Here is a 24146-nt window from a genome sequence, read left to right on the forward strand (position 1 = left end):
ACTCCGTATCCCATCCCCCTGCCAAGTTAGTTTAAACCCCCCCCAACAGTGCTAGCAAACCTCCCCGCAAGATGTTGGTCCAGTTCCGGTTCAGGTGCAACCCGTCCGACTTGTCCAGGTCCCACCTTCCCCAGAAGCAGACCTAGTGATCCAGGAAACTAAAGCCCTCCCTCCTGCACCAAGTCTTTAACCACACATTCATCTGCTCTATCCTCCTATTCCTATACTCACTAGCACGTGGCACCGGGAGTAATCCAGAGATTGCAAGCTGATATACCTATCAATTCATCCAATGAAAAGCGACGAGTTAAGATAGTAACTATAGGTTTTTATTGGCTAAATAACAGAGCCCACCCTCGTGGGCGATCGGGTCCAACAAGGAGGAATACCAGCCAGTCGACCACCTTTATACCTGGGCAAGCAGGCGGAGCCATGGGCGGAGTCAGCTGTGGTCAGCCCAGGTATAACAGCGTGACAAGAGGTGACCTTGTGTAGTGACACAACAGTGTAAACAGTGATAACCATAGTGTAACGATATAAACAGTGATAACCATAGTGTAACGATAGTGAACGATAAAAGTGGTTTACCACATTCACCCCTTGTTTAGATTTGAGTCCGGCGGGGTGAAGTGTACTACCAGTTCGGGTATGTCAGTCTGTCCGGAGGCCTCGTAAGTCTTTCTGATCGGCGCAGCAGCGGCGGCGGTGATGCAGTATCCGATGTTAATGCTGGTGTCTGCGTGGTCGGTGAAGGCTCGTGGGGTTCCGGCATGCCGTCTACCTGGGCTGGATTTGGGGGGGTGGGGGGTAACGGTGGTGTCTCAGGGGAGCCCGAGGGTGCAAGGTCTCGTAAGGAGACTGTGTCCTCCCGCCCGTCTGGGTATGCCACATAGGCGTACTGGGGGTTGGCGTGCAGGAGGTCCACCCTCTCGACCAGGGGGTCCATTTTATGGGCCCTCACGTGCTTTCGCAGCAAGACGGGCCCCGGAGAAGTCAGCCATGTTGGTAGCGAGGTTCCCGTAGTCGACTTCCTGGGGAAAACAAACATTCGTTCATGGGGGGTGGCGTTAATGGCCGTGCAAAGCAGTGACCGGATGGAATGCAGCGCTGCCGGGAGGACTTCCTGCCAGCGAGAGGTTGGCAGGCCCTTAGACTTTAAGGCTAAGAGAACGGCCTTCCAGACAGTCGCGTTCTCTCTTTCCACCTGGCCGTTCCCTCGGGGGTTGTAGCTGGTGGTCCTGCTTGCAGCAATGCCTCTTGCTAGTAGGAACTGGCGAAGTTCCTCGCTCATGAAGGATGAGCCCCGGTCGCTATGTATATAGTTCGGGAACCCGAACAAGGCGAAGAGGTCGTTCAGGCATTTGATGACCGTGGTACTGGTCATGTCTGGGCAGGGGAAGGCAAAGGGGAAACGGGAGTACTCATCAATGATGTTGAGGAAGTACACATTACGGTCAGAGGACGGGAGGGGCCCCTTAAAATCAATGCTCAAGCGCTCGAAGGGGCGGGTGGCCTTGATCAGGCTTGCTCTGTCCGGCCTAAAGAAATGCGGTTTGCATTCGGCACAGGTTTGGCAGTTCCTGGTCATGGTCCTGACCTCCTCGATGGAGTAGGGCAGGTTGCGGGCCTTAATGAAGTGGTAAAGTCTGGTGACCCCGGGGTGGCAGAGGTCGTTGTGGAGGGTCTGCAGTCTATCAATTTGCGCGTTGGCGCATGTACTTCGTGATAGAGCATCTGGGGGTTCGTTCAGTTTACCCGGCCGGTACAAGATATCATAATCATAGGTGGAGAGCTCGATTCTCCACCTCAAGATCTTGTCGTTCTTGATTTTGCCCCTCAGCTTGTTATTAAACATAAAAGCGACCGAATGCTGGTCGGTGAGGAGGGTAAATCGTTTGCCTGCCAGGTAATGCCTCCAGCGTCTTACTGCCTCCACGATCGCCTGGGCCTCCTTCTCGACCGAAGAGTGTCGGATCTCAGGGCCCTGGAGGGTCCTTGAGAAGAAGGCCACAGGTCTCCCCGCCTGGTTAAGGGTTGCTGCTAGGGCGAAGTCGGATGCATCGCTCTCCACTTGGAAAGGGATGGACTCATCCACCGCGTGCATTGTGGCCTTAGCAATGTCTCCCTTTATGAGGGAGAAGGCTGCGCACGCTTCTGCCGTCAGGGGGAAGGAGGTTGACTTCATGAGGGGCCTGGCTTTGTCCGCATAATTCGGCACCCATTGGGCATAGTAGGCGAAGAGCCCCAGGGTTCTCTTCAGCGCCTTTGGACAGTGGGGGAGGGGAAGCTCCATGAGGGGGCGCATTCTTTCGGGGTCGGGGCCGATGACTCCGTTCTCTACTACACAGCCGAGGATGGCGAGACGCGAGGTGTTAAACACGCATTTCTCCTTATTGTAAGTGAGGTTCAGCCGTTCGGCCGTACGGAGGAATTTCTCCAGATTAACATCGTGGTCCTGCCGGTCGCGGCCGCAGATGGTGACGTTATCTAGATAAGGGAACGTGGCCTGCAGCCCGTTCTGGTCAACCATCCGGTCCATCTCCCTTTGGAAGACCGAAACCCCATTGGTGACGCCGAAGGGAACCCTAAGGAAGTGGTAGAGGCGGCCATTCGCCTCGAAGGCGGTATACTGGCGGTCCTCTGGGCGGATAGGGAGTTGGTGATAGGCCGACTTAAAGTCGATGGTGGAGAATACCCGGTACTGTGCAATCTGATTGACCATATCAGATATGCGGGGAAGGGGGTATGCGTCCAGCTGGGTGTACCGGTTTATGGTTTGGCTGTAGTCGATGACCAGGCGGTTTTTATTGCCGGTCTTAACGACTATGACCTGGGCACGCCAGGGGCTGTTGCTCCTCTCGATGATGCCCTCCTTCAGGAGACGCTGCACCTCAGAGCTAATAAAAGCTCTGTCCCCGGCGCTGTACCGCCTGCTCTTGGTGGCGACGGGTTTACAGTCGCGGGTGAGGTTAGCGAACAGGGAGGGGGGCGGGACCTTGAGGGTGGATAGGCCGCAGGTGGTATGCGGTGGGCGGTTTAAAGGCTGCTGGTTGTCGACTGTGAGTGGAGGGAGGGGTCCACCGTATGCCAAAGTGACACTTTGAAGGTGGGATTGGAAGTCCAGCCCTAGTAGGACGGCAGCGCAGAGCTGGGGCAGGACGAGGAGTTTAAAATTTTTATACTCCGTGCCCCTAACCGACAGGGTCACAGCACAGTAGCCGCTGATGTCTGTAGAATGGGACCTCGACGCCATCGAGATCCGGTTGCGCGTTGGCTGGACAGTGAGGGAGTAGTGGCTCACCGTGTCTGGATGGATGAAACTCTCCGTGCTTCCGCTGTCGAACAGGCAGGTCGTGGCGTGGCCGTTTACTTTGATGTCCATCATGGACTTGGACAGGTGATGCGGGCGAGCTTGGTCCAGTGTGACGGAGGCTAGTGTATGGCTGAGCGAGCTGCTGTAGTCTGCGGGTGAGGCGGTGGTCGGGTCTGGAGACAAGGTGGCGGTCGAGTGTGGTGGGCAAAATGTTGAATAAAATGGCGGAGAAGATGGCCGCCCCCACAATTCACATGAGGCATTGCTGGCGTTGGTGGCCTTGATCAAAGATGGCCGCCCCCACGACTCACACGAGGGGATACTGGCATCTGTGGCCTTGATGAAAGATGGCCGCCCCCACAACTCGCATGAGGCACTGCTGGCGTCTGTGGCTCTCCCCCTGCAGGCCTTCGCGAAGTGGCCTTTCTTGTGGCAATCGGAGCAAGTCGCGTTTCTTGCAGGGCAGCGCGTCCTCGGGTGTTTCGCCTGGCCACAGAAGAAGCAGCCGGTGGCCCGATCGCAGGGCTCCGATGTCGCAGCCGGTACCGGGGGTGGCGGTCCCGATTGGTTCTGGGACGCCGACGCTGAGGTAGGTCCCAGAGGCGGCGGTGCGAGGGGTATTGCGGCCGGGGTCGGGCCGGAGTCCCAGGGTCGCGCAGCACAGTACCTGGAGTACGCCTCGAGGTCCCGATGGGCCACTTCCAGAGAGCGAGCGAGGGCAGCAGTTGTATTCAGGTCGAGGTCCTTTGATTCGAGCAGTCTTTGCCGTGAGTAGTCGGACCGAAGGCCTTTCACGAAGGCATCGCGGATATTCCCTTCAGTATTTTCTGCAGCCGTTACAGCTTTAAAGTCACAGTCCCTGCCGAGTGTTTGTAGCGCCCGTAAAAATTCATCTACAGACTCTCCTGGCTGTTGCGAGCGGGATCTTAGGAGATGTCTGGCATACATAGAGTTTACCGGGCTCCGGTACTGCTCTTTCAGCAGGTTGAGGGCGTCCTCGTATGTAGTAAGGTCCTGGATGAATGCAAATACTTTAGGGCTCACTTGGGCAGTCAGAACTCTTAGTTTGGATCCCGGAGGCATGCCGGATTCTCCCAGGTAGGATTCGAAACAGCTCAGCCAGTGTTTGAAGTCGAGGGCTGAGTTTGCTGCCTGTGGGTTTAGATCCAGGTACGGCGGTCGGAGGGCTCGCAGCCAGGCCGGCTGCTGTGGCTGTTGTAGCTGGCCGTTTGGCTGGTCGTTTTGCTGCTCCGATCCACTCATTTCAAAATTTAGCCAATAAAATTGATATACCTATCAATTCATCCAATGAAAAGCGACGAGTTAAGATAGTAACTACAGGTTTTTATTGGCTAAATAACAGAGCCCACCCTCGTGGGCGATCGGGTCCAACAAGGAGGAATACCAGCCAGTCGACCACCTTTATACCTGGGCAAGCAGGCGGAGCCATGGGCGGAGTCAGCTGTGGTCAGCCCAGGTATAACAGCGTGACAAGAGGTGATCTTGTGTAGTGACACAACAGTGTAAACAGTGATAACCATAGTGTAATGATATAAACAGTGATAACCATAGTGTAACGATAGTGAACGATAAAAGTGGTTTACCACACAACCTTTGAGGTCCTCCTTTTTAATCTGCTACCTAGCTCCCTAAATTCTTGTTGCAGCACCTCATCCCTCTTTCTACCCATGTCATTGGTACCAATGTGAACCACGACCTCTGACTGTTCGCCCTCCCCCTTCAGAATGCCCTGCAGCTGTTCAGTGACATCCTTGACCCTGGCACCAGGGAGGTAACATCTGCGGCCACAGAAACGTCTATCTGTTCCCCTTACGATAGAATCCCCTATCACTATTGCTCTCCCACTCTTTTTCCTCCCCTCCTGTGCAGCTGAGCCACTCGTAGTGCCACGGACTTGGCTCTTGCTGCACAGGAGGGGAGGAAAAAGAGTGGGAGAGCAATGAGGAGGATCATTTGAGAAACTTTAGAAGATTTGGTCACTAGGGCTGATTCTGAAGCTAATTATTTTTCCAAGGAAAATGAAGTGTGAACATGAGTAAATACAGGTGAAATGTGTTCAACTAATTAGCAATTAGCACATTTACTGAGTTAACGTCAGAGCTTGTTTGAACATTCTAATATCAGTTGACAATCATGTAAGCTAGAGATAAAAAGAAAAAGTGCAAATCTTCTTCTTAGGCAGTCCCTCGGAACCGAGGATGACTTGCTTCCACATTAAAAATGAGTTCTCAGGTGACTGGTGAGTCCAATGCGAGCGGGACCTGCAGTCTCTGTCACAGGTGGGGCAGATGGTGGTTGAAGGGGCGGGTGGGCGGGCAGGTGGCTGGGGTGCTTGGGTTGACGTGTGCTCCTTGCGCTTGGCTTCCGCTTGCTCCCGGTGAAGAGACTCGAGGTGTTCGGCGCCTTCCCAGATGCTTCTCCTCCACTTTGTGCGATCTTGGGCCAGGGATTCCCAGGTGTCGGTGGGGACGTTGCACTTTTTCAAGGAGGCTTTGAGCGTGTCCTTGAAGCGTTTCCTCTGCCCACCTGGGGCTCTCTTGCCATGTTGGAGCTCCAAGTAGAGCGCTTGTTTTTGGAGTCTCGTATCTGGCATGCGGACAATGTCACCCGTCCATCGGAGCTGATCGAGCGTGGTCAAAGCTTCAATGCTGGGGATGTTGGCCTGAGCGAGAACACTGACGTTGGTGTGCCTATCCTGCCAATGGATTTGCAGGATCTTAGGGAGGCAGCGTTGGTGGTACCTCTCCAGTGCTTTGAGGTGCCTGCTGTACATGATCCATGTCTCTGAGGCATACAGCAGGGCGTGTATGCCTCAGAAAAATTAGCACCCCCACACTGGAACTTGAGTGGTTGCGCACCAAGGGGGAAGCGGGGCGCTACTGGAAGCGCCCTGCATCCCTCTTAGGGCGTTGCGAGTCAATATTGTGGCGTTATGTGCCGCATCGCCACACGCTGTGGATGTCGCGCCACGGTATTGCAGGCCTTCCTCCCCTTCTTAAAGGGGAGGGGCCTTGTGCAGCGCGACCTGGGGCTCAGCTGGGCCCCCGGGGATCGGAAGTACAGGCAAAAGAGCCCGGCACTCGAGAAGTGCCGGGCTCTTGGAGCGCAGCCAGCACTCCGCGGGGGGCACATTTCAGGAGGTCTGGGATGGGAGCGCAGGCAGGTGCTGGCAGGTGGCCAGCAACAAAAATGGCTGCCCCGCACCTCGTCTTTAAATTGCACCTCTCTGGCCGCAGGTACGCCCCCCTGACCCCGTCGGACATAGCGTCCAGCAGTAAGTCGGGGGGCGCTCCCGAAGATCGTGGCCGGGGCGTGAGCGGGGTGCTGTGCACACCAATGATGTCACCGCCAGCGGTGCAGCGCCGCAGGGCGCTACCGGTTAGCACCACCACTAACTTCCCGCTGAATTTTGCGGGAGGCATGGGCAGTGCCGTGCCCGGGCGTTAGTTGGTTTGCGTCCCGTTAGCGCCCTCTTAAGGTGCTAACAGGAGGTGCAACCAACTGAATTTTTCCCCCCTGGTCTTCAAACACTCTCTTCCTCAGGCGACCGAAGGCTGCACTGGCACACTAAAGGCGGTGTTGGACTCCGTCATCGACGTCTGCCCTTGTTGACAGTAGGCTCCTGAGGCATGGAAAGTGGTCCATGTTGTCCAAGGCCTTGTCATGGAGTTTGATAATCGGGGGGCAGTACTGTGTGGCGTGGGCAGGTTGGTAGAGGTCCTTTGTCTTACAGATGTTTAGTGTAAGGCCTATGCTCTCATACGCTTAGGTGAAGGTATTGACGATGGTTTGGAGTTCGACCTCCGAGTGAGCGCAGATGCAAGCGTCGTCTGCATACTGTAATTCGACGAGAGGATGGGACGACCTTGGATCTGGGCTGGAGGCAACGGAGGTTGAACAGTTTCCTGTTTGTTCTGTAAATTAGCTCCACTCCAGCGGGGAGCTTATTGAGGGTGAGATGGAACATTGCAGCCCGGAAGATCGAGAAGCGCGTTGGTGCGATGACACAGACTTGCTTGACCCTGGTCCGTACATGAATTGGGTCTGTGGTGGAACCGTTGGTCAGGATCACGGCTTGCCTGTCGTCATGAAGCAGGCGGAGGATGGTGACAAACTTTTGAGGGCAGCCGAATTTGAGGAGGACACTCCATAATCCCTCAATGGTAAAAGGCTGGCTGCCTGCTTCTTTTCTGCGGCTTTGTCTGCACCTGGGTGGCCCTGGAGAAGAAACATGCGGTGTTTGCCAGGTATGCTCGAGGCCTTCTGCGACTGGTGGGCACCACAGGAACTGGGGTGTGTAGCGGATAAGGGAAATAATATTATTTAACTTATTAAGCTTCCTTCCTTTTGTATGAATTGGGTTTTATTAGTTGTGCCCCTCTAAAAAGGGAACGCTTTTGTTAGATTTCTTTTAGTTGGGTTGATGACACTGGGGCAACACAGGGTCTCCTTGCAGGTAAATCAAAAGAGGCAAATGGTAGAAGGCCCTCCACCTCCATCACCTTCTCAGGGCAATAAACATGGCCTCCTCAATGTTACCCACATAGTGGAAACAAGTTATTTCCTTTTATCCTCACGGTTTGAGTTATTTCCACCGTTTCAGGTTGAACAGATTGTCCACGTCTACTGAATCGTGACAATTGACTAAGACAATAGATTCAGTCAAAACAACAGCAGTACTAAACTAAATCGCTGAGACTTGTACATAACTGATTAAATTATCCCGAGAAAGGAATTTATAAAACCCTAAAAGACAATGACAAACTACATAGAGCCAGTGAGCAGCATTTCCCGAAGTACAATACTTGCTTAAATTGACAGAGGAAAGTGGCAATTATTTAACTGGAAGTTAAAATGTATATGCGGTATAAACGGAATTTAACTGTCAATATTTACACTGCAGTGAGCGTTTGCAACATTAGATACCAGTAAAATTGTCAGCTCTGATATCTTGATTTGTTAGCCGAACAAATACTTGCATAATTTAATGTAAACGCCTTGTCAAATATTGTTCTCTATTCAGAAGCCCAGCCTTTCATAAATGAATGAAAATATATCATAAAATAATTGCCTTTTAAGTTTCAATTTAAAATTCGAGTCGGTGTGGACATTTGGTAAGAATGTGGAAAACATTTGTTAAATGAAGCTAAAGTTTGAATTACTTTTTGTAACTAGAAAGGAAGGAATGTCACGCTGGGAGTATAAATAATAATCAGTGAATTGGTTCTTATCTTTTGTTGTTAAAGTGGTTTGTTGAATATTAATTGTACTCGTTAATTTGATACAAAGGATTGGTATTCAAGAATCGCTGCTGGGAAGGTGAGAATTACCTGATAATTGTTAATGGGTTTCGTGCTAGTGAATGTCTGCAGCTCAGACCATTGTGCTCCAGCCAGGAACAGACTTGACGTTTAAAACCAGAAACAGTGTCAACATAATGCGGGTAATGGAATTTTTAGCAATTACCAGGTAAGCCCATATATCTTTTTAAAAAAATGAATTCAATATAATAACTAACTACTGAGCGTGTGGTCGTAACCTTGCCCTTGTTTTTGCAGATTTCTACTAGTGCTGGTCCCCTTCCAGGCTGTGGGGTTTGGGAATGGTAAGTGGCCAAGTAGTACTTGTGAAGCGAAGCTCGTTCTGCTGATGGGTCTATTGTATTGACTAGAAATTGGTTCTTGATTAAAAATTCAGCAGAACACCTTCTGTGTTGTTTGTTTCAGACTGTGGAGGCGATGGGGATTGTGATCAGCAGATTTCTGAGTCCACCATTCAGAAACCTCTCGGGAAAAGCCCCAACTCTCTAACTGAGTTTAATCTGCTGAACAGCAAACGTCAAGAACCAAACTCATCGGACACTGCGAACATCATTCGTGTCATTGGGCTGACGGACAGTAAGTTACAGAACTAAATTTCAGCCTCTTTTACTTTCTATTGCTTTTTAATATTGTCACTGATAAGAGTCAGACTATAGCGCCGTCATCTGTCTAATGTGTATATGATGTCCCAGTTATGTTTCTCTAAAGATAATCCCTATTGGGCCGTTCCAAAATCACGGCAATCAAATAGAAAACTGGTTTCTCACAAAGCAATTGTTCGCCCCAACGTCAACCCTCAGGTGCTTAAATTAACTAACTAACTGATAAGTTGCGATAACACTTGTGCTGGAAAGGAGGTTAGTTTCTATATCTCCAGGTTTTGAATTCTTGCCTTCCTATCAGTGTGTATGGGATGGCCTGTTGTATTACAGAGCCAGTAGACCTACGATATAGCCCAAGTTTCTGACTGGCCAGCCAAAGTGGCACTCTGCAAGTATTCGTGGCGTTCTGCTTATTGGTGCATGAATGCAATTTAAACTTTAATGGTTGTAAAGAGCCACGGGCTCTTTGCTAATAAATAAAAATTACACAGGAGGTCTGGGGTACTTTTTTAAAAAGTTCACTTTGCACTTGTTACAGTTTGACTATATCTGCCACAAGACCACCAAAATGGTGTCTCTGCTTGATCTCAAACCTGAGTTAATTAGCTCATCTGTTGGAAACTCTCCTCCAAGCTTTTGTTACCTCTGGAATAGTCAAGTCTAATGAACCCTTGGCCACCCTCCCACTTTCTACTCTTCATAAATTTGAGGTAATCCAAAACAACAACCTGTATTTATATAGCCCCTTTTTAACATAGTAAAACATCCTGAGGTGCTTCACAGGAGCATTGTAAAACAAAATTTGACACTGAGCCACATAAGGAGATACTGGGGTAGATGACCAAAAGCTTGGTCAAAGAGGTAGGTTTTAAGGCATATTTTAAAGAAGGAAAGAGAGCTGGAGATGGTTAGGAAAGAAATTCCAGAGCTTAGGGCCTTGATGGCTGAAGGCAGGGCCACCAGTACTGGAGTGATTAAAATCCGGGATGCTCAGGAGGAGTGCAGATATCTTGTTGTGGGGCTGGTAGAGATACGGAGGGGCGAGGCCATGGAGGGATTTGAAAACCAAGCTGAGAATTTTAAATCAAGGTGTTGCTTAACTGTGAGTCAATGTGGGTGAATGGAACTTGGTGCGAGTTAGGATAGAGGCCACAGAGTTTTTGATGACCTCATTTATGGAAGGTAGAACGTGGTGAGGCCGTCCAGGAAAGTATTGGAATTGTCGTCTCAAGGTAACAAAGGCATGGATGAGGGATTCCGCAGCAGATGAGCGGAGGTAGGAGAAAGTCAGGCAATGTTAAGGAGGTGGAAGTAGGCAGGCTTGGAAATAGAGCAGATATGTAGTCGGAAGCACATCTATCAAATACGACGCCAAGGTTGGGAACGGTTTGGTTCAGCCTCAGTTGCCGGGGGAGGGATGGGGATGGAGTTGGTGGCTAGGGAACGGAGTTGTGGCGGGGACCGAAGACGATGGCTTTGATCTTCCCGGTATTTAGTTGGAGGAAATTTCTGCTCATCGAGTACTGGATGTCGGACAAGCAGTCTGACAATTTAGAGACAGTGGAGGGGTCAAAACTAGGTTGTGTTAGCGTGGAAATTGACATGATACGGCCGAGGGGCAGCATGTCGATTGAAAAATAGGAGGGGGCCCAAGAATAAATCCTTGGAACATCAAAGGTAACAGAGCAGGAAGAGAAATCCTTGCAGGTGATTTATTTTTTTCTGGCTATGATTAGATAAGAATGGAACCAGGCGAGTGCAGTCCCACCCAGCTGCACGACTGGGAGGCGGATGGTGTGGTCAACTGCATCACAGACTGCAGACGGGCCGAGAAGGATGTGGAGGAATAGTTTAATGTAGTCATTTACATAGGACTCATCAAAAAGTCACAAATAACATCCTTTCAGTACTGTGGCAGGGGTGGCAACCTGATTGGAGGGATTCAAACATTGTGTTCTGGGAAAGATGGGTATGGATTTGGGAGGCGACAACACATTCAAGGACTTTGGAGAGGAAAGGGAGGTTGGCGATGAGGGTGGTAGCTTGCAAGGAGAGGGGGTCAAGGTTTTTTTGAGGGGTGATGACTGAGAGGGGGACAGTATCCGAGAAGCGATTACCATTAACAATATCGGCTAACATGGGAGCCGGGAAGGGAAGTTGCTCCTGTGCACTCTGCTGCCCATGGCCTAACACTCATTCAGATCCTGTTCACCGATTACTCTTGTGCTCGCTGACCTACATTGGCTCCTGGTTAAGCAACGTGTCCGCTTAATAATAAAAAAAAAAATAAAAAAAATTCTCATCCTTGTTTTCAAATCATTCTGTGGCCTCGCCCCTCCCTATCTCTGTAATTGCCTTCAACCCTACCATCCCCTGAGATCTCTGTGCTCTGCCAATTCTGGCCTCTTGAGCATCCCTGATTTTAATTGCTCCACCATAGGTGGTCATACTTTCAGCTAACAAGGCCCCAAGTTCTGGCATTCCCTCCCTAAACATCTGTCTCAGCCTCTTTCCTCCTTTAAGACACTTCTTAAACTTACCTCCTTTGACCAGGATTTTGGTCATCTGCCCTAATATCACCTTATGTGACTGTCAGATTTTGTTAATGCTCCTGTGAAGTGCTTTGGGACATTTTACTACATTAAAGGTGCTGTAACAACACCAACAACAACTTGTATTTATAATTGTGAAGTGGTTTTGACTTCACATCAGTGTAGTCTATAACTGACCTAATTAATTGTCTCTCTTATGGTTTTTATCATTGTATGCTGAGATTTTGCTTTAATTGGTTTTGCTGGCCTCCAGGCAAGACCCTGGACAGGAGTTGTTGCAGTAATGGTGGAACGTGTATCCTGGGCAGCTTCTGCGCATGTCCGGTCCACTTCATCGGCAGATACTGTGAGCTGGATGAGCGCCTCAAGTAAGAAGATGCGTCTCTCCTAATTTTTTTTCTTTCAGATTTGTATTGGTTTTTTGGTAATTCCTACTTAAATGGTCATATTTCTGTTAACAGGGGCTGTGGCAAATTTCTAGATGGTCAGTGGGTTTTAAAGCATTGCACCTGGTGTAAATGTAGCTATGGGAGTCTACACTGCATTGAAGCATTTGGGGAGGTTCAGAACTGTGGTAAGTGTTGATGCCAATCTCCCTCCTTCCCCCTTCCTTAATCTCAAGTACTGGAGGGCTGCCCAGCCAGTAGTAGCTGTACTGGAACTGAGTACAGAGCACCTCCAGCACTTTGCCCAATTACCTATTCTTTATGCTCGCGTCAAAACTCTAGGCAATAGGTGTCAGCAAGATGTATTAATTTTCCACCAATGTTCTCTCCTCGCCTTCTGGAGGTGTTCCCTCCTTCACTATGGTATAATTCCACAGGCACTAGTTGCCCTTCAGTTCCTCATCCAAGTGGTAATTGTTCTGAGCTAGACAGTGAGTGCCTTAGGATGTTCAACAGCAAGACAGCATCACTAAGTATAAGGCCATTGGCCACACACTTGCACTTCTAGCAGTGAGCATTAAATGGCAGTTAGGAATGGGAACTGTGGCCAAATGTCCTCCTCTAATCTGTGCCTGTTAAGGCCAACTCTTGTAACCTTGCCACCCCCCAGTTGAGATCAGTAACCTCAGCACAGAGGGGATCAAACCTAGGAACCTCTGGCCTTTTATGGCTTGGAATTTTGCCACAATGGTTCCTTCACAGGCTAAGGTTACTAGGTGTGAAGTTTCTCAAGTCTTGCATAGCTTCACAGAATTATTGAAATGTTTCAAAAGTATCTTTCTAGTCTTGGACTATTTGTTTTCCAAAGAGAAAACTGTGCACTGGTGTAGGACTGATTAATGCACACCATGAGAATCGCCAGTTCAATCCTTTGTCCATACTCTGCTGTCAACATTGGAGAAATGTTAGGTGAGATTTATATAGAAACATAGAAGATAGGAGCAGGAGTAGGCCATTCGGCCCCTCAAGCCAGCTCTGCCATTCAATGAGATCATGGCTGATCATCCAAAATCAGTACCCTGTCCCTGCCTTCGCCCCATATCCCTTTAGCCTTAAATATATCTAACTCCTTCTTGAATATATTTAATTAATTGGCCTCAACTGCCTTCTGTGGTAGAGAATTCCACAAGTTCACCACTCTCTCTCTGGGTGAAGAAATTCCTCCTCGTCTCTGTCCTAAATGGCTTACCCCTTATCTTTAGACTGTGACCCCTGGTTCTGGACTCCCCTGCCATCGGGAACATCCTTCCTGCATCTAGTCCTGTTAGGATTTTATAAGTTTCAATGGGATCCCCTCATTCTTCTAAACTCAGCGAGTATAAGCCCAATCGACCCAATCTCTCCTCGTACGTCATTCCTGCCATCCCAGGTGTCAGTCTGGTGAATCTTCGCTGCACTCTCCACGGCAAGAACATCCTTCCTCAGATAAGGCGACCAAAACTGTACACAATACAAGATGTGGTCTCACCAAGGCCCTGTACAACTGCAGCAAGACATCCTTGTTCCTGTACTCAAACCCTCTCACTACAAAGGCCAACATATCATTTGCCTTCTTAACTGCCTGCTGCACCTGCATGCTTACCTTCAGCGACTGGTGCACAAGGACACCCAGGTCTCGTTGCACTTCCCCTTCTCCCAATCTATTGCCATTTAGATAATCTGCCTTCCTGTTTTTGCCACCACAGTGGATAACCTCACATTTATCCACAGTATACTGCATCTGCCCAATCACCCAACCTGTCCAAATCATCCTGGAGTTTCTCGGCATCCTCCTCGCAGCACACACGCCCACCCAGCTTTGTGTCGTCTGCAAACTTGGAGATATTACATCTAGTTCCCTTGTCTAGATCATTAATATATGTGAATAGCTGGGGTCCAAGGACCGATCCCTGCGGTACCCCACTAGTCACTGCCTGCCACTCTGAAAAAGACCCGTTTATTCCAACTCTTTGCTTCCTGTCTGCCAACCAGTTCTCTATCCAAGCATGAATGATGCCAATTACAAACCTATTTAACATAAAGATGCCATTAGTCATTTTTTAATTTTGAGCAATTATTACTCCTAAAATGAGTGCGATATGGGAGGTTTTGTGCCCCTTTTAGCCAGAGTAGCAGTAGGGTCACTACAGTTGGACTTGTAAGGTATTCCTGCTTCTAATAACTATCTGTGATGCCTGCTGGAGTTGTTTGTGTGTGAATGTTGGAGACCTTGGCCCTGAAATTGCGGTCTCTGACGGCTTACTGAGTGTGCCATTTTAATCCATTTGCAAGGCCCCGCAACTTCTGGATTTCTGCATGTGTGAAATCCGGAACTTGTGATCTGTGAAAGTAAGCCTTAACAGATCATCCGAACCGCCTGAAAAGTGAGTACGGCCTGCTTTCATATATAATTAAGTTTATGCAAATATTGGCCTGGATTAAGATGTTTAAAATTATTTATCAAAAAAATTGAGGCTGGTGCCATGAAGGAACTAATAATTATAAATGTACTGAATTGTAATTTTATTAGAATTCTGTACATTGTATAATTATTTGTGGATGGATTTTGCTGCATATCATTAGGGGATTCCCTTTGTAAACGATTGCAATGGAATTCTCCTTTGTCATTGGAGGACCGTACCCACGTTATCCCAGGAACGCTTCCAAACCGCCTGGGATCTGTGGGCCTTTGTGCTGCTGTCCACTTGGAGGCCCGAGACCAGAACTCTTCACAGCCTGGACGCCAGGATGTACTTTCGGAATAGTTTTGCGGGTCGGAGGCACACTCCGGAGGTACGCCTCCGACCACAATTTTTGGCCAATAAGTTTGGCCTTAGCAGTGTAGTCCTCATAGTTGAGTGCGAGTCATCAAAGCGTGCTGTGAGTTTGGGTAAGTGTGAGAGTTCTTAAGATTACTTAGAGAAATAACAATTTATCAAGAATGATTTAAACAGTTTAAGTAAAGGGGAAAAGTTAAATATTTGGGATTCTGTTGGTTTAAGAGTAAAACAAGGTTACACTGCAGTAGGAGTAAATTGGCACAGCAGGCAGTGGAAACCAGTTTTCTAACAATCAGCTGGGGTGCCTCATTTGGCTGTCAACAAACAAACAGTATAAAAAGACCAGTCCTAGTGCGAGCAAGCACTGAGTGCGAGTCATCAAAGCGTGCTGTGAGTTTGGGGAATTGTGAGTTTGGGTAAGTGGGGTGTTAGGTGCTCTTTTCAAACTTTAACTCTGGGTTGCAATTAATAAGGCCTTTCTGGTGCAGAGTGACTGTTGGTAAACCATTTAACTAGAGGGATTGATTTAATTTAAATCCAATTAATTAAAGGGGATACTAGCATCTAAAATTGGGCAGAGGGTGTCCATAACTAACAATAAAATAGAATGGAGCAGGTGATGTGTTACTGTTGCGAGATGTGGGAGCCGGTGAACCCCATTGAGGCTCACGGTGATTACGTCTGTGACAAGTGTCTGCTGCTACAGGAACTCCAGCTCCGTGTTGATGAGCTGGAGTCTGAGCTGCAGACACTGCGACACATCAGGGAGGGGGAGAAGTACCTGGACGCTGTGTAACAGGAGGTGGTCACACCTAATGAAGTTAATTAATTCAGATGTAGCCCATGGTCAGGGACAGGACGGTGCAACTACAAGTGAGGCAGGTACGGGGATCCAGGAGGTAGAGCTGGAGGAGCTGCAGCCCTTGCTCTTGTCCAACAGGTTCGAGGTACTTACTCCCTGTGGGGACAGGAGCAGGGACTGCAGAGAGGATGAGCAACCTGGCCACAGCACAGTGGAACAGGGGGCCATTCAAAAGGGGGGAGTAAATAGAAATATTGTAGTGGTAGGGGATAGTATTATTAGGGGGATAGATAGAGTTCTCTGCAGCCGAGAGCGAGAGTCCTGAAAGCTGTGTTGCCTACCCGGTGCCAGGGTTAAGGACATCTCCTCTGGGCTGGAAAGAAACTTGCAGTGGGAGGGGGTGGATCCAGTTGTCGAGGTCCATGTTGGTACAAACGACGTAGATAGGACTAGGAAGCTGGTTCTGTTAAAGGAGTATGAGCAGCTAGGTCAAATTTAAAAAAAAAAAAACAACCGTAATAATCTCTGGATTATTACCTGAGCCACGAGCGAATTTGGCTAGGACAAATAAAATTAGAGTTAAATGCATAGCTCAAAGACTGGTGTGGGAGAAATGGGTTTTGCTTCCTGGGACACTGGCACCAGTACTGGGACAGGAGGGAGCTGTTCCGTTGGGACGGGCTTCACTTGGCCAGTGCTGGGACTAGAGTCCTGGCGGATCATATAACTAGGGCTGTAGAGAGGGCTTTTAACTAACTAGTGGGGGGGAGGTTCCTAGAGAGCAAATAATAAAAATGACAACAGAGAAAGTCATAGACTTAGGTAGCAGTGGGGAAATTAAAAACCAGAGCGTGTCAGGAAGGGGCAGAAGGTATGGAGTAAAAGGTAAAGTAATAAAAAGGGCAAAAGCAGGAACTAAGTGTCACAAAACATATTTGAAAGTTCTCTATCTGAATGCACGTAGCATTTGTAACAAAATAGACGAGTTAATGGCACAAATAACTACATATGGGTATGATCTTGTGGCCATTACAGAAACATGGCTGCAGGGTGACCATGCCTGGGAATTAAACATACCAGGTTATTTAACCATCAGGAAGGACAGGCAGGAAGGAAGGGGAAGTGGGGTGGCTATGTTAATAAAGGAAGGAATCACTAATACAGAGAAATGACATTGGGTCAAAAGATCAGGATAATGAAACAGTTTGGGCAGAGGTAAGGAATAATAAGGGGGAAAAAAACACTAGTGGGTGTAGTCTATAGGCCTCCGAACAGTTGCAACTCTGTTGGACGGAGTATCAATCAGGAAATAGTTGAGGCTTGTAATAATGGAACATCTATAATTATGGGGGATTTTAACTATCATATTAATTGGACAAATCAAATTGGGCAGGGCTGCCTTGAGGATGAGTTCATTGAGTGTATTAGGGATGGGTTTCTTGAGCAGTATGTAACTGAACCGACCAGGGGGCAAGCAACCTTAGATCTGGTCCTGTGTAACGAGACAGGATTAATTAAAAATGTCCTAGTAAAGGATCCCCTTGGAATGAGTGACCATAACATGGTTGAATTCCATATTCAATTAGAGGGTGAGAAGGTTGGATCTCAAACAAGCGTGCTAAGCTTGAATAAAGGAGACTATGAATGTATGAGAGTGGAATTGAGTAGAGTGGATTGGGAAAATAGATTAAAGGGTAAGGCGATACATGATCAGTGGTGTACATGTAAGGAGTTATTTTACAACTTCCAAAAAATATATATTCCACTGAAGAAAAGGGTGTTAAAGAAAAGACAGCCATCCGTGGCTAAGTAAAGACATTAAGGATAGTATTCGACTAAAAACAAGGGCATATAAGGTAGCCAAATCTAGTGGGAGGATAGAGGATTGGGAAAACTTTAAAAGACAGCAAAAAATAACAAAAAGATTGATTAAGAAAGGGAAGATAGATTATGAAAGTAAATGAGCAAAAAATATAAAAACAGATAGTAAGAGTTTTTATAGTTATATAAAAAGAAAAAGGGTGGCTAAAGTAAATGTTGGTCCCTTAGAGGATGAGACCAGGAAATTAATGGTGGGAAATATGGAGATGGCAAAAACACAATGAATATTTTGTATCAGTCTTTACAGTAGAAGACACTAAGAATATCCCAACACTGGACAAACAGGGGGCTATACGGGGGGGGGGGGGGGGGAGAGGAGCTAAACACGATCAAAATCACTAAGGAAGTGGTACTCTGTAAAATACTGGGACTCCAGATGGATAAATCACCTGGACCTGATGGCTTACATCCTGGGGTCTTGAGGGAAGTGGCGGTAGGGATTGTGGATGCATGGTAATTTTCCAAAACTCCCTGGACTCAGCAAAGGTCCCAGCAGACTGGAAAACTGCTAATGTAACACCCTTATTTAAAAAGGGCAGTAGACAGAAGGCTGGAAACTATAGACCGGTTAGCCTAACATCTGTGGTAGGTAAAATTTTGGAGTCCATTATTAAGGAGACAGTAACAGGACATTTGGATAATCATTTAATAGGACAAAGTCAGCATGGTTTTATGAAGGGGAAGTCATGTTTGACAAATTTGCTGGAGTTCTTTGAGGAAGTAACATATAGGGTGGATAAAGGGGAACCAGTGGACGTAGTGTATTTAGACTTCCAAAAGGCATTTGACAAGGTGCCACACAAGATTATTGCTCAAGATAAAAAATCATGGGATTGGGGGTAATATTCTGGCATGGATAGAGGATTGGCTATCTAACAGAAGGCAGAGAGTTGGGATAAATGGTTCATTCTCAGACTGGCAATCAGTAACTAGTGGTGTTCCCAACTCTTTACAATCTATATTAACGATTTGGCGGAGGGGACCGAGTGTAACATAGCAAAGTTTGCAGATGATACTAAGATGGGAGGGAAAGTCGTGAGTGAGGAGGACATAAAAAAACCTGCAAGGAGACATACAGGCTCAGTAAGTGGGCAGAGATTTGGCAGATGGAATACAATACTGGAAAGTGTGAGGTTATGCACTTTAGCAGGAAAAATCATAGAGCAAGTTATTATCTTAATGGCAAGAAACTGGAAAGTACTGAAGTGCAAAGGGATCTGGGGGTCCTGGTGCACGAAACTCAAAGGGTTAGTATGCAGGTGCAGCAAGTGATTAAGAAGGCCAATGGAATGTTGGCTTTCATTGCTTGGGGGATAGAATATAAAAATAGGGATGTATTGCTTCAGTTGTACAAGGTATTGGTGAGACCGCACCTGGAATACTGCATACAGTTTTGGTGTCCATACTTAAGAAAGGACATACTTGCTCTCGAGTCAGCACAAAGAAGGTTCACTTGGTTAATCCCGGGGATGAGGGGATGGACATATGAGGAGAGGTTGAGTAGATTGGGACTCTACTCATTGGAGTTCAGAAGAATGAGAGGCGATCTTATTGAAACATATAAGATTGTGAAGGGGTTGGATGCGGGGAAGATGTTCCCGATGATGGGTGAAACTAGAACTAGGGGGCATAGTCTTAGAATAAGGGGCTGCTCTTTCAAAACTGAGATGAGGAGGAACTACTTCACTCAGAGGGTGGTAGGTCCATGGAATATGCTGCCCCAAAAAGCTGTAGAAGCTACATCATTACATAAATTTAAAACAGAAATAGACAGTTTCCTAGAAGTAAAGGGAATTAAGGGTTACGGGGAGCGGGCAGGAATTTGGACATGAGTCTAGGTTCAGATCGGACATGGCCCTGTGGGTAGCGGAGTGGGCCCAGGGGCCGTGTAGCCTGATCCTGCTCCTATTTCGTGTGTCTAATTCTGTTAGATTCAGGAGATGGTTCTGTGAGAGTAGATTGGCGGTTAGGATCAGATCAGCCATGATCTTATTGAATGGCGGAGCAGGCTTGAGGGGCTGATTGGCCTACTCCTGCTCCTTATGTTCTTGAAAAGCCTATTGAAACATGTATGAGGTACTGGAGGGCTGCCTGTACCAGTGTAACCAGAACTCTGCATGGTTCACTGCCTTCAACAACAACAACTTACAGTTGCACAGCACCTTTAACCTAGTAAAATGTCCCAAGGAGCAAGGAACTGGTGTATAAATGGTAAAGTTCTCCATTAACAAAGACAAATGCACTGCCTTCTAGTAATCCAGTGTAGTGCTGCATTCACCTTTTTGTGGCATCCTACCTTCAGCGATGCTGTAGGAGAGGTGCTAAGACCTCACTGCTGGAGGCAGCAGAGCCACAGCAAGTGCACACATGCCCCTTTTTAAAATTTGGGCTGCCAACCAGCCACTAATGGCAATGATTCGGCTTCCTGACTTTGTTTGATAAACCATTCCTGTGAAGTGCTTTGGGACATTTGTTAAAGGCGCTATATTATTAGTTATTGATTGCTGGCTGCGTTGGCAAGCTGGAACAGTCAAAGTCAAAATTAAAGCTGCAGATTATGATAGTCAAAGTCAGCAGTGCTGTGAACTCTACTCTGCAATATAAATGGAGAGACTTGTTCAGTACCAGGAGCATAAAAGTGATGGTGACTCATGCTGGGTGTGGCTCCACCAGGGCCATTCTTTGTGGAAGCTTCAGCAATGATGGTTGATGGCCTAGTATAAGGATCATCACAGGAAAATCACACCTGGTCCAGACTTGTCCATTTTCAAGCCAGTGCCCCTAGATAGTGATGAGCAGCAGGAATCCTGATGATGGTCATTCTTATTTCCTCTGCCAGTTAATGGGACTGAAGCTAATTGATCAGTATGACTGCCCTGACTGAAACTGGTTAACTCGCAGTCAGGTATGAAATGGTCTGTTGCCGACTGAGGCACTGGAGTTCAGTGTTCTGTACAACAACAACTTGCATTTATATAGCACCTTTAACGTAGTAAATGTCCCAAAGTGCTTCACAGGAGTGTTATCTAACAAAATTTGAGAGCCATATGAGGAAACGTTAGGACAGATGACCAAAATCTTGGTCAGAGGTTTTAAGGAGCATCTTATAGGAGGAAAGAAGCATAAGTTTAGTGAGGGAATTCCAGACCTTGTGGGTGAGGCAGCTGAAGGCATGGCTGCCAATGGTGGAGCTTTTTTAAAATTAAATAATCGTTGGATGCGCAAGAAGCCAGAATTGGACAAGTGCAGGGATTTCTGGGCGTTGTAGGGCTGGGGGAGGTTAGAGATGGGGAGGGGTGAGGCCATGGAGAGATTGGAAAACCATCGAGGCATTGCTGGACCAGGAACCAATGTAGGTCCGTGAGCACGGGGGTGATGGGTGAACGGGACTTGGTGAGCGTTAGGATATGGGCAGCAGAGTTTTTGATCTCCAGTTTATGTAGGGTGGAAGATGGGAGAGCATTGGAATAGTCAAATCTGGAGGTAACAAAGGCCTGTATGAAGGTTTCGGCAGCAGATGAGCTGAGGCAGGGTGGAGTCTGGCAATGTTAGAGGTAGAAGTAGGTGGTCTTGGTAATGGAGCAGACATGTGGTCAGAAGCTCATCTCTAGGTCAAATACAACACCAAGGTTGGGAACAGTCTGGTTCAGCCTCATAGTTGCCAGGGAGAGGGATGGAGTTTGTGGAGGGGACCGAAGACAATGGCTTCGGTCTTCGTATTTAGTTGGAGGAAGTTTCTGCTCATCCAATGCTGGATGTTGGACACTGAGGGGTTGAGTGAAGTGGTGGTGAGGTTGAGCTGGGTGTTGTCAGCGTACATGTGGAACCTGACGTAATTTCAGATGATCTTGCCGAGGGGCAACATGTAGATGAGAAATAGGAGTGGGGCCAAGGATAGACCTTTGGGGAACTCCAGAGGTAATGGTGCACAAATGGGAAGAGATGCCATTGCAGGTGATTCTCTCTGGCTATGACTGGATAGATAAGAATGTAACCAGGGCAGTCACACTCAGCTGGATGATGGAGGAGAGGCATTGGAGGAGGATGGTGTGGTCAACTGTCAAAGTCTGCAGATGGGTAGAGAAGGATGAAGATGAATAGTTTACCACAGTCACATAGGATGTCATTTGTGACTGAAGGCTGTTTCAGTACTGTAGCAGGGGAGGAAACCTGATTGGAGAGATTCAAACCTGGAGTTGCAGGAATTTGGGAGGAGACAACATGTTCAAGGACTTGAGAGGAAAGGGAGGTTAGAGATGGGAAGATAGTTTGCAAGGACCGGGGTCATGGGTGTTTTTTTTTAGGAGAGGGATGATGATGGCTGATTTGAAGGGTGGGGGGAGCGAAGCTGTACCTGAGGAGAGAGAACATCAGCTAACGTGGCGACCAGGAAGGGGAAAAGATTATGTGCAGTGACATTTTCTTTGTTCTGAAAAGAAAATCCTGTGGTGCAAGTTTCAGTTTGTAAATAAACCATTCACACCAATCAATGCATGCATCTAAATTGACCCCTCCCCCAAACTGAAGCATTCAGTATGCATAGTTTCAGAACTACTTCCCATTGTTAAATGGTCCCATCTCAGTCTCCTATTGAGACTCACTTGATGGCTGCTATCTTTATTCTGTCAGATGTCTTGACTTGCAAACCTGATTACCCTGATATTTACATGAAAATGCAACTTTGAGGAATGATTTCCTGTGTTGGGTAAAGTGAAATTATAATTATAAACCTAATCCTTAGAGTATGTTTCCAATTATGACACCTAGCCTATGCAGGGATTATTCCCCCAACCCCCCCATTTTTTTATGTTCCCAAAATAAAATGCCTTGCATGTTGAACATTAAGCAACCATTAAGTAACATCTAATTTCTTTTCTTTTGCACTTCAGATCCAGACCAGGATGATTACTATCACGGTGAACATTATACATTAACTGCTGATGGCTCCAGCCTGATGCTAACAAGATACCTGCTGCTGTCTGTGGTGTGCCTTGCCATAGCATTTGCATTGTAACCTAATGGAAGTATTGGTAGGGGAGGGTCTGATTTCAGTTGGTGAAATTTTCTTCCCTCCTCCATGGATGTCGGTCATCCTCCAGTAACTGACACAAGTGACTATTTACAAGAAAGCCTAAATGGTGAATTTTGGTAAGCTATTCAACTAAAAGTACATTGTAGCCAAGCCTTATTCTACTCGGCTGTGTCCACATGCAGGTATTTCCAGTGTGGGGAACTGGATAATGATCCGAATTGGGAATCCTGACATCCCCCACCCTCCCTGCCCCCAAACCACTGACATGAAGCCAAATATAGCACTGACAGCCAGCCAGCCTGGTTGAAATGAGATCAGTTAACTCGGCAAAGACCAGAGAACAATCCTGGAATCTGGTTGGACTGTTTGGCTCCGGTATTCGCTGAATAAACTTGCCAGTTTGTTGAAATTCATTTCTACCCTCTCCCCTCTACATGTTATACAATGGTCATGTAAGTTTTCTATAAAATAATTGTTATGCTAGAGCCCGATTCCTAATCCCGGTGATAAGAAAATGTTCAATTACAGACAATGCCTGGCTTCTGTATGTAAAGTGGTTTTTCTACTTGTGACTCCAGCTAGTAGTGCCTCTGACTGCCTTATTGAATCCTGTAAAATTTACCATTGGGTTGCAGCCAGCTGAGACCCACATCAGTGTCAATAGCACGGATCACAGTGCAATATAAAAGCGGTTTCAATGGAAAATGTTTTGTTAATTGATTGTGGCTGAAAAGCTAAATTCTCAGTGAAGAATTAAAACTACAAATTTTAGATGTAAATACTTCCACTGCTGTAAATGCTCATATTTTAATTTGTAAATAAAGCATTTTTACCAATTTTAATCACCAGTATCTTTGCTAAACTTTGCTTTAATGCCTTGTTTTAATGGCGAATGATGTTTGTGTACAATGGGCAGTAACAGTGAAATGGAATTCTTTTATCATTCCTACCTGCATTTACTTGAAATTCAAAGCTAGTTTCTTTTGGAAATGTTGAGCTGTACCTGAAGATGGCCAGTATTTCACTTTGTCTTTATACTCAAAGTAATCTGTAAGTAGTACTGCCACCTAGTGGATGATTAATCCTCCTCACTCCAGACACTGACCAGAAAGTGAGATCATTTCTGTTTTTAAAAAATAAAGCAGAAATTATTTGGCGCTGGTGCAGTGCATTGCACTTTTAACTCCAACCTGCGCTCGTGGAACCTTGCAATTTGTGTCCTATAATGTTCTTGGGTATTCAAGAACATACTTTTTCATGTACTGTGATACAAATTTGTGTGAATTTTGGCAGCAAGGTGATAGCAACTGAAACACTTTCTAATTCAGGAATATAAAGTTAAGATTAAGTATTTCCAGGTCAACTATGGCCTGGTTAGATGAAGGTTGTACCCCATATTAGTTGTGCACCATCAGTG

The 24146-nt window shown here is 47.1% G+C and overlaps 1 protein-coding gene across 1 annotated transcript; it reads left to right on the forward strand.

Annotated features, from left to right (window-relative positions):
- The first annotated feature begins 8592 nt into the window (after nucleotides 1–8592).
- LOC147124311 (cryptic protein-like) lies at nucleotides 8593–23571 on the forward strand. The gene is made up of 6 exons (XM_085998950.1): nucleotides 8593–8803; nucleotides 8893–8939; nucleotides 9061–9231; nucleotides 12063–12177; nucleotides 12271–12383; nucleotides 22587–23571. The coding sequence occupies exons 1-6, from the start codon at nucleotides 8697–8699 to the stop codon at nucleotides 22709–22711; spliced, it is 678 nt and encodes a 225-aa protein (XP_085855076.1). The 5' UTR covers nucleotides 8593–8696; the 3' UTR covers nucleotides 22712–23571.
- The last annotated feature ends 575 nt before the right edge of the window (nucleotides 23572–24146 follow it).

This window comes from Somniosus microcephalus, chromosome 1 (assembly GCF_052327205.1).
Source record: "Somniosus microcephalus isolate GS21.2 chromosome 1, FLI_Smic_1.0, whole genome shotgun sequence".
Classification (NCBI taxonomy): Eukaryota; Metazoa; Chordata; class Chondrichthyes; order Squaliformes; family Somniosidae; genus Somniosus; species Somniosus microcephalus.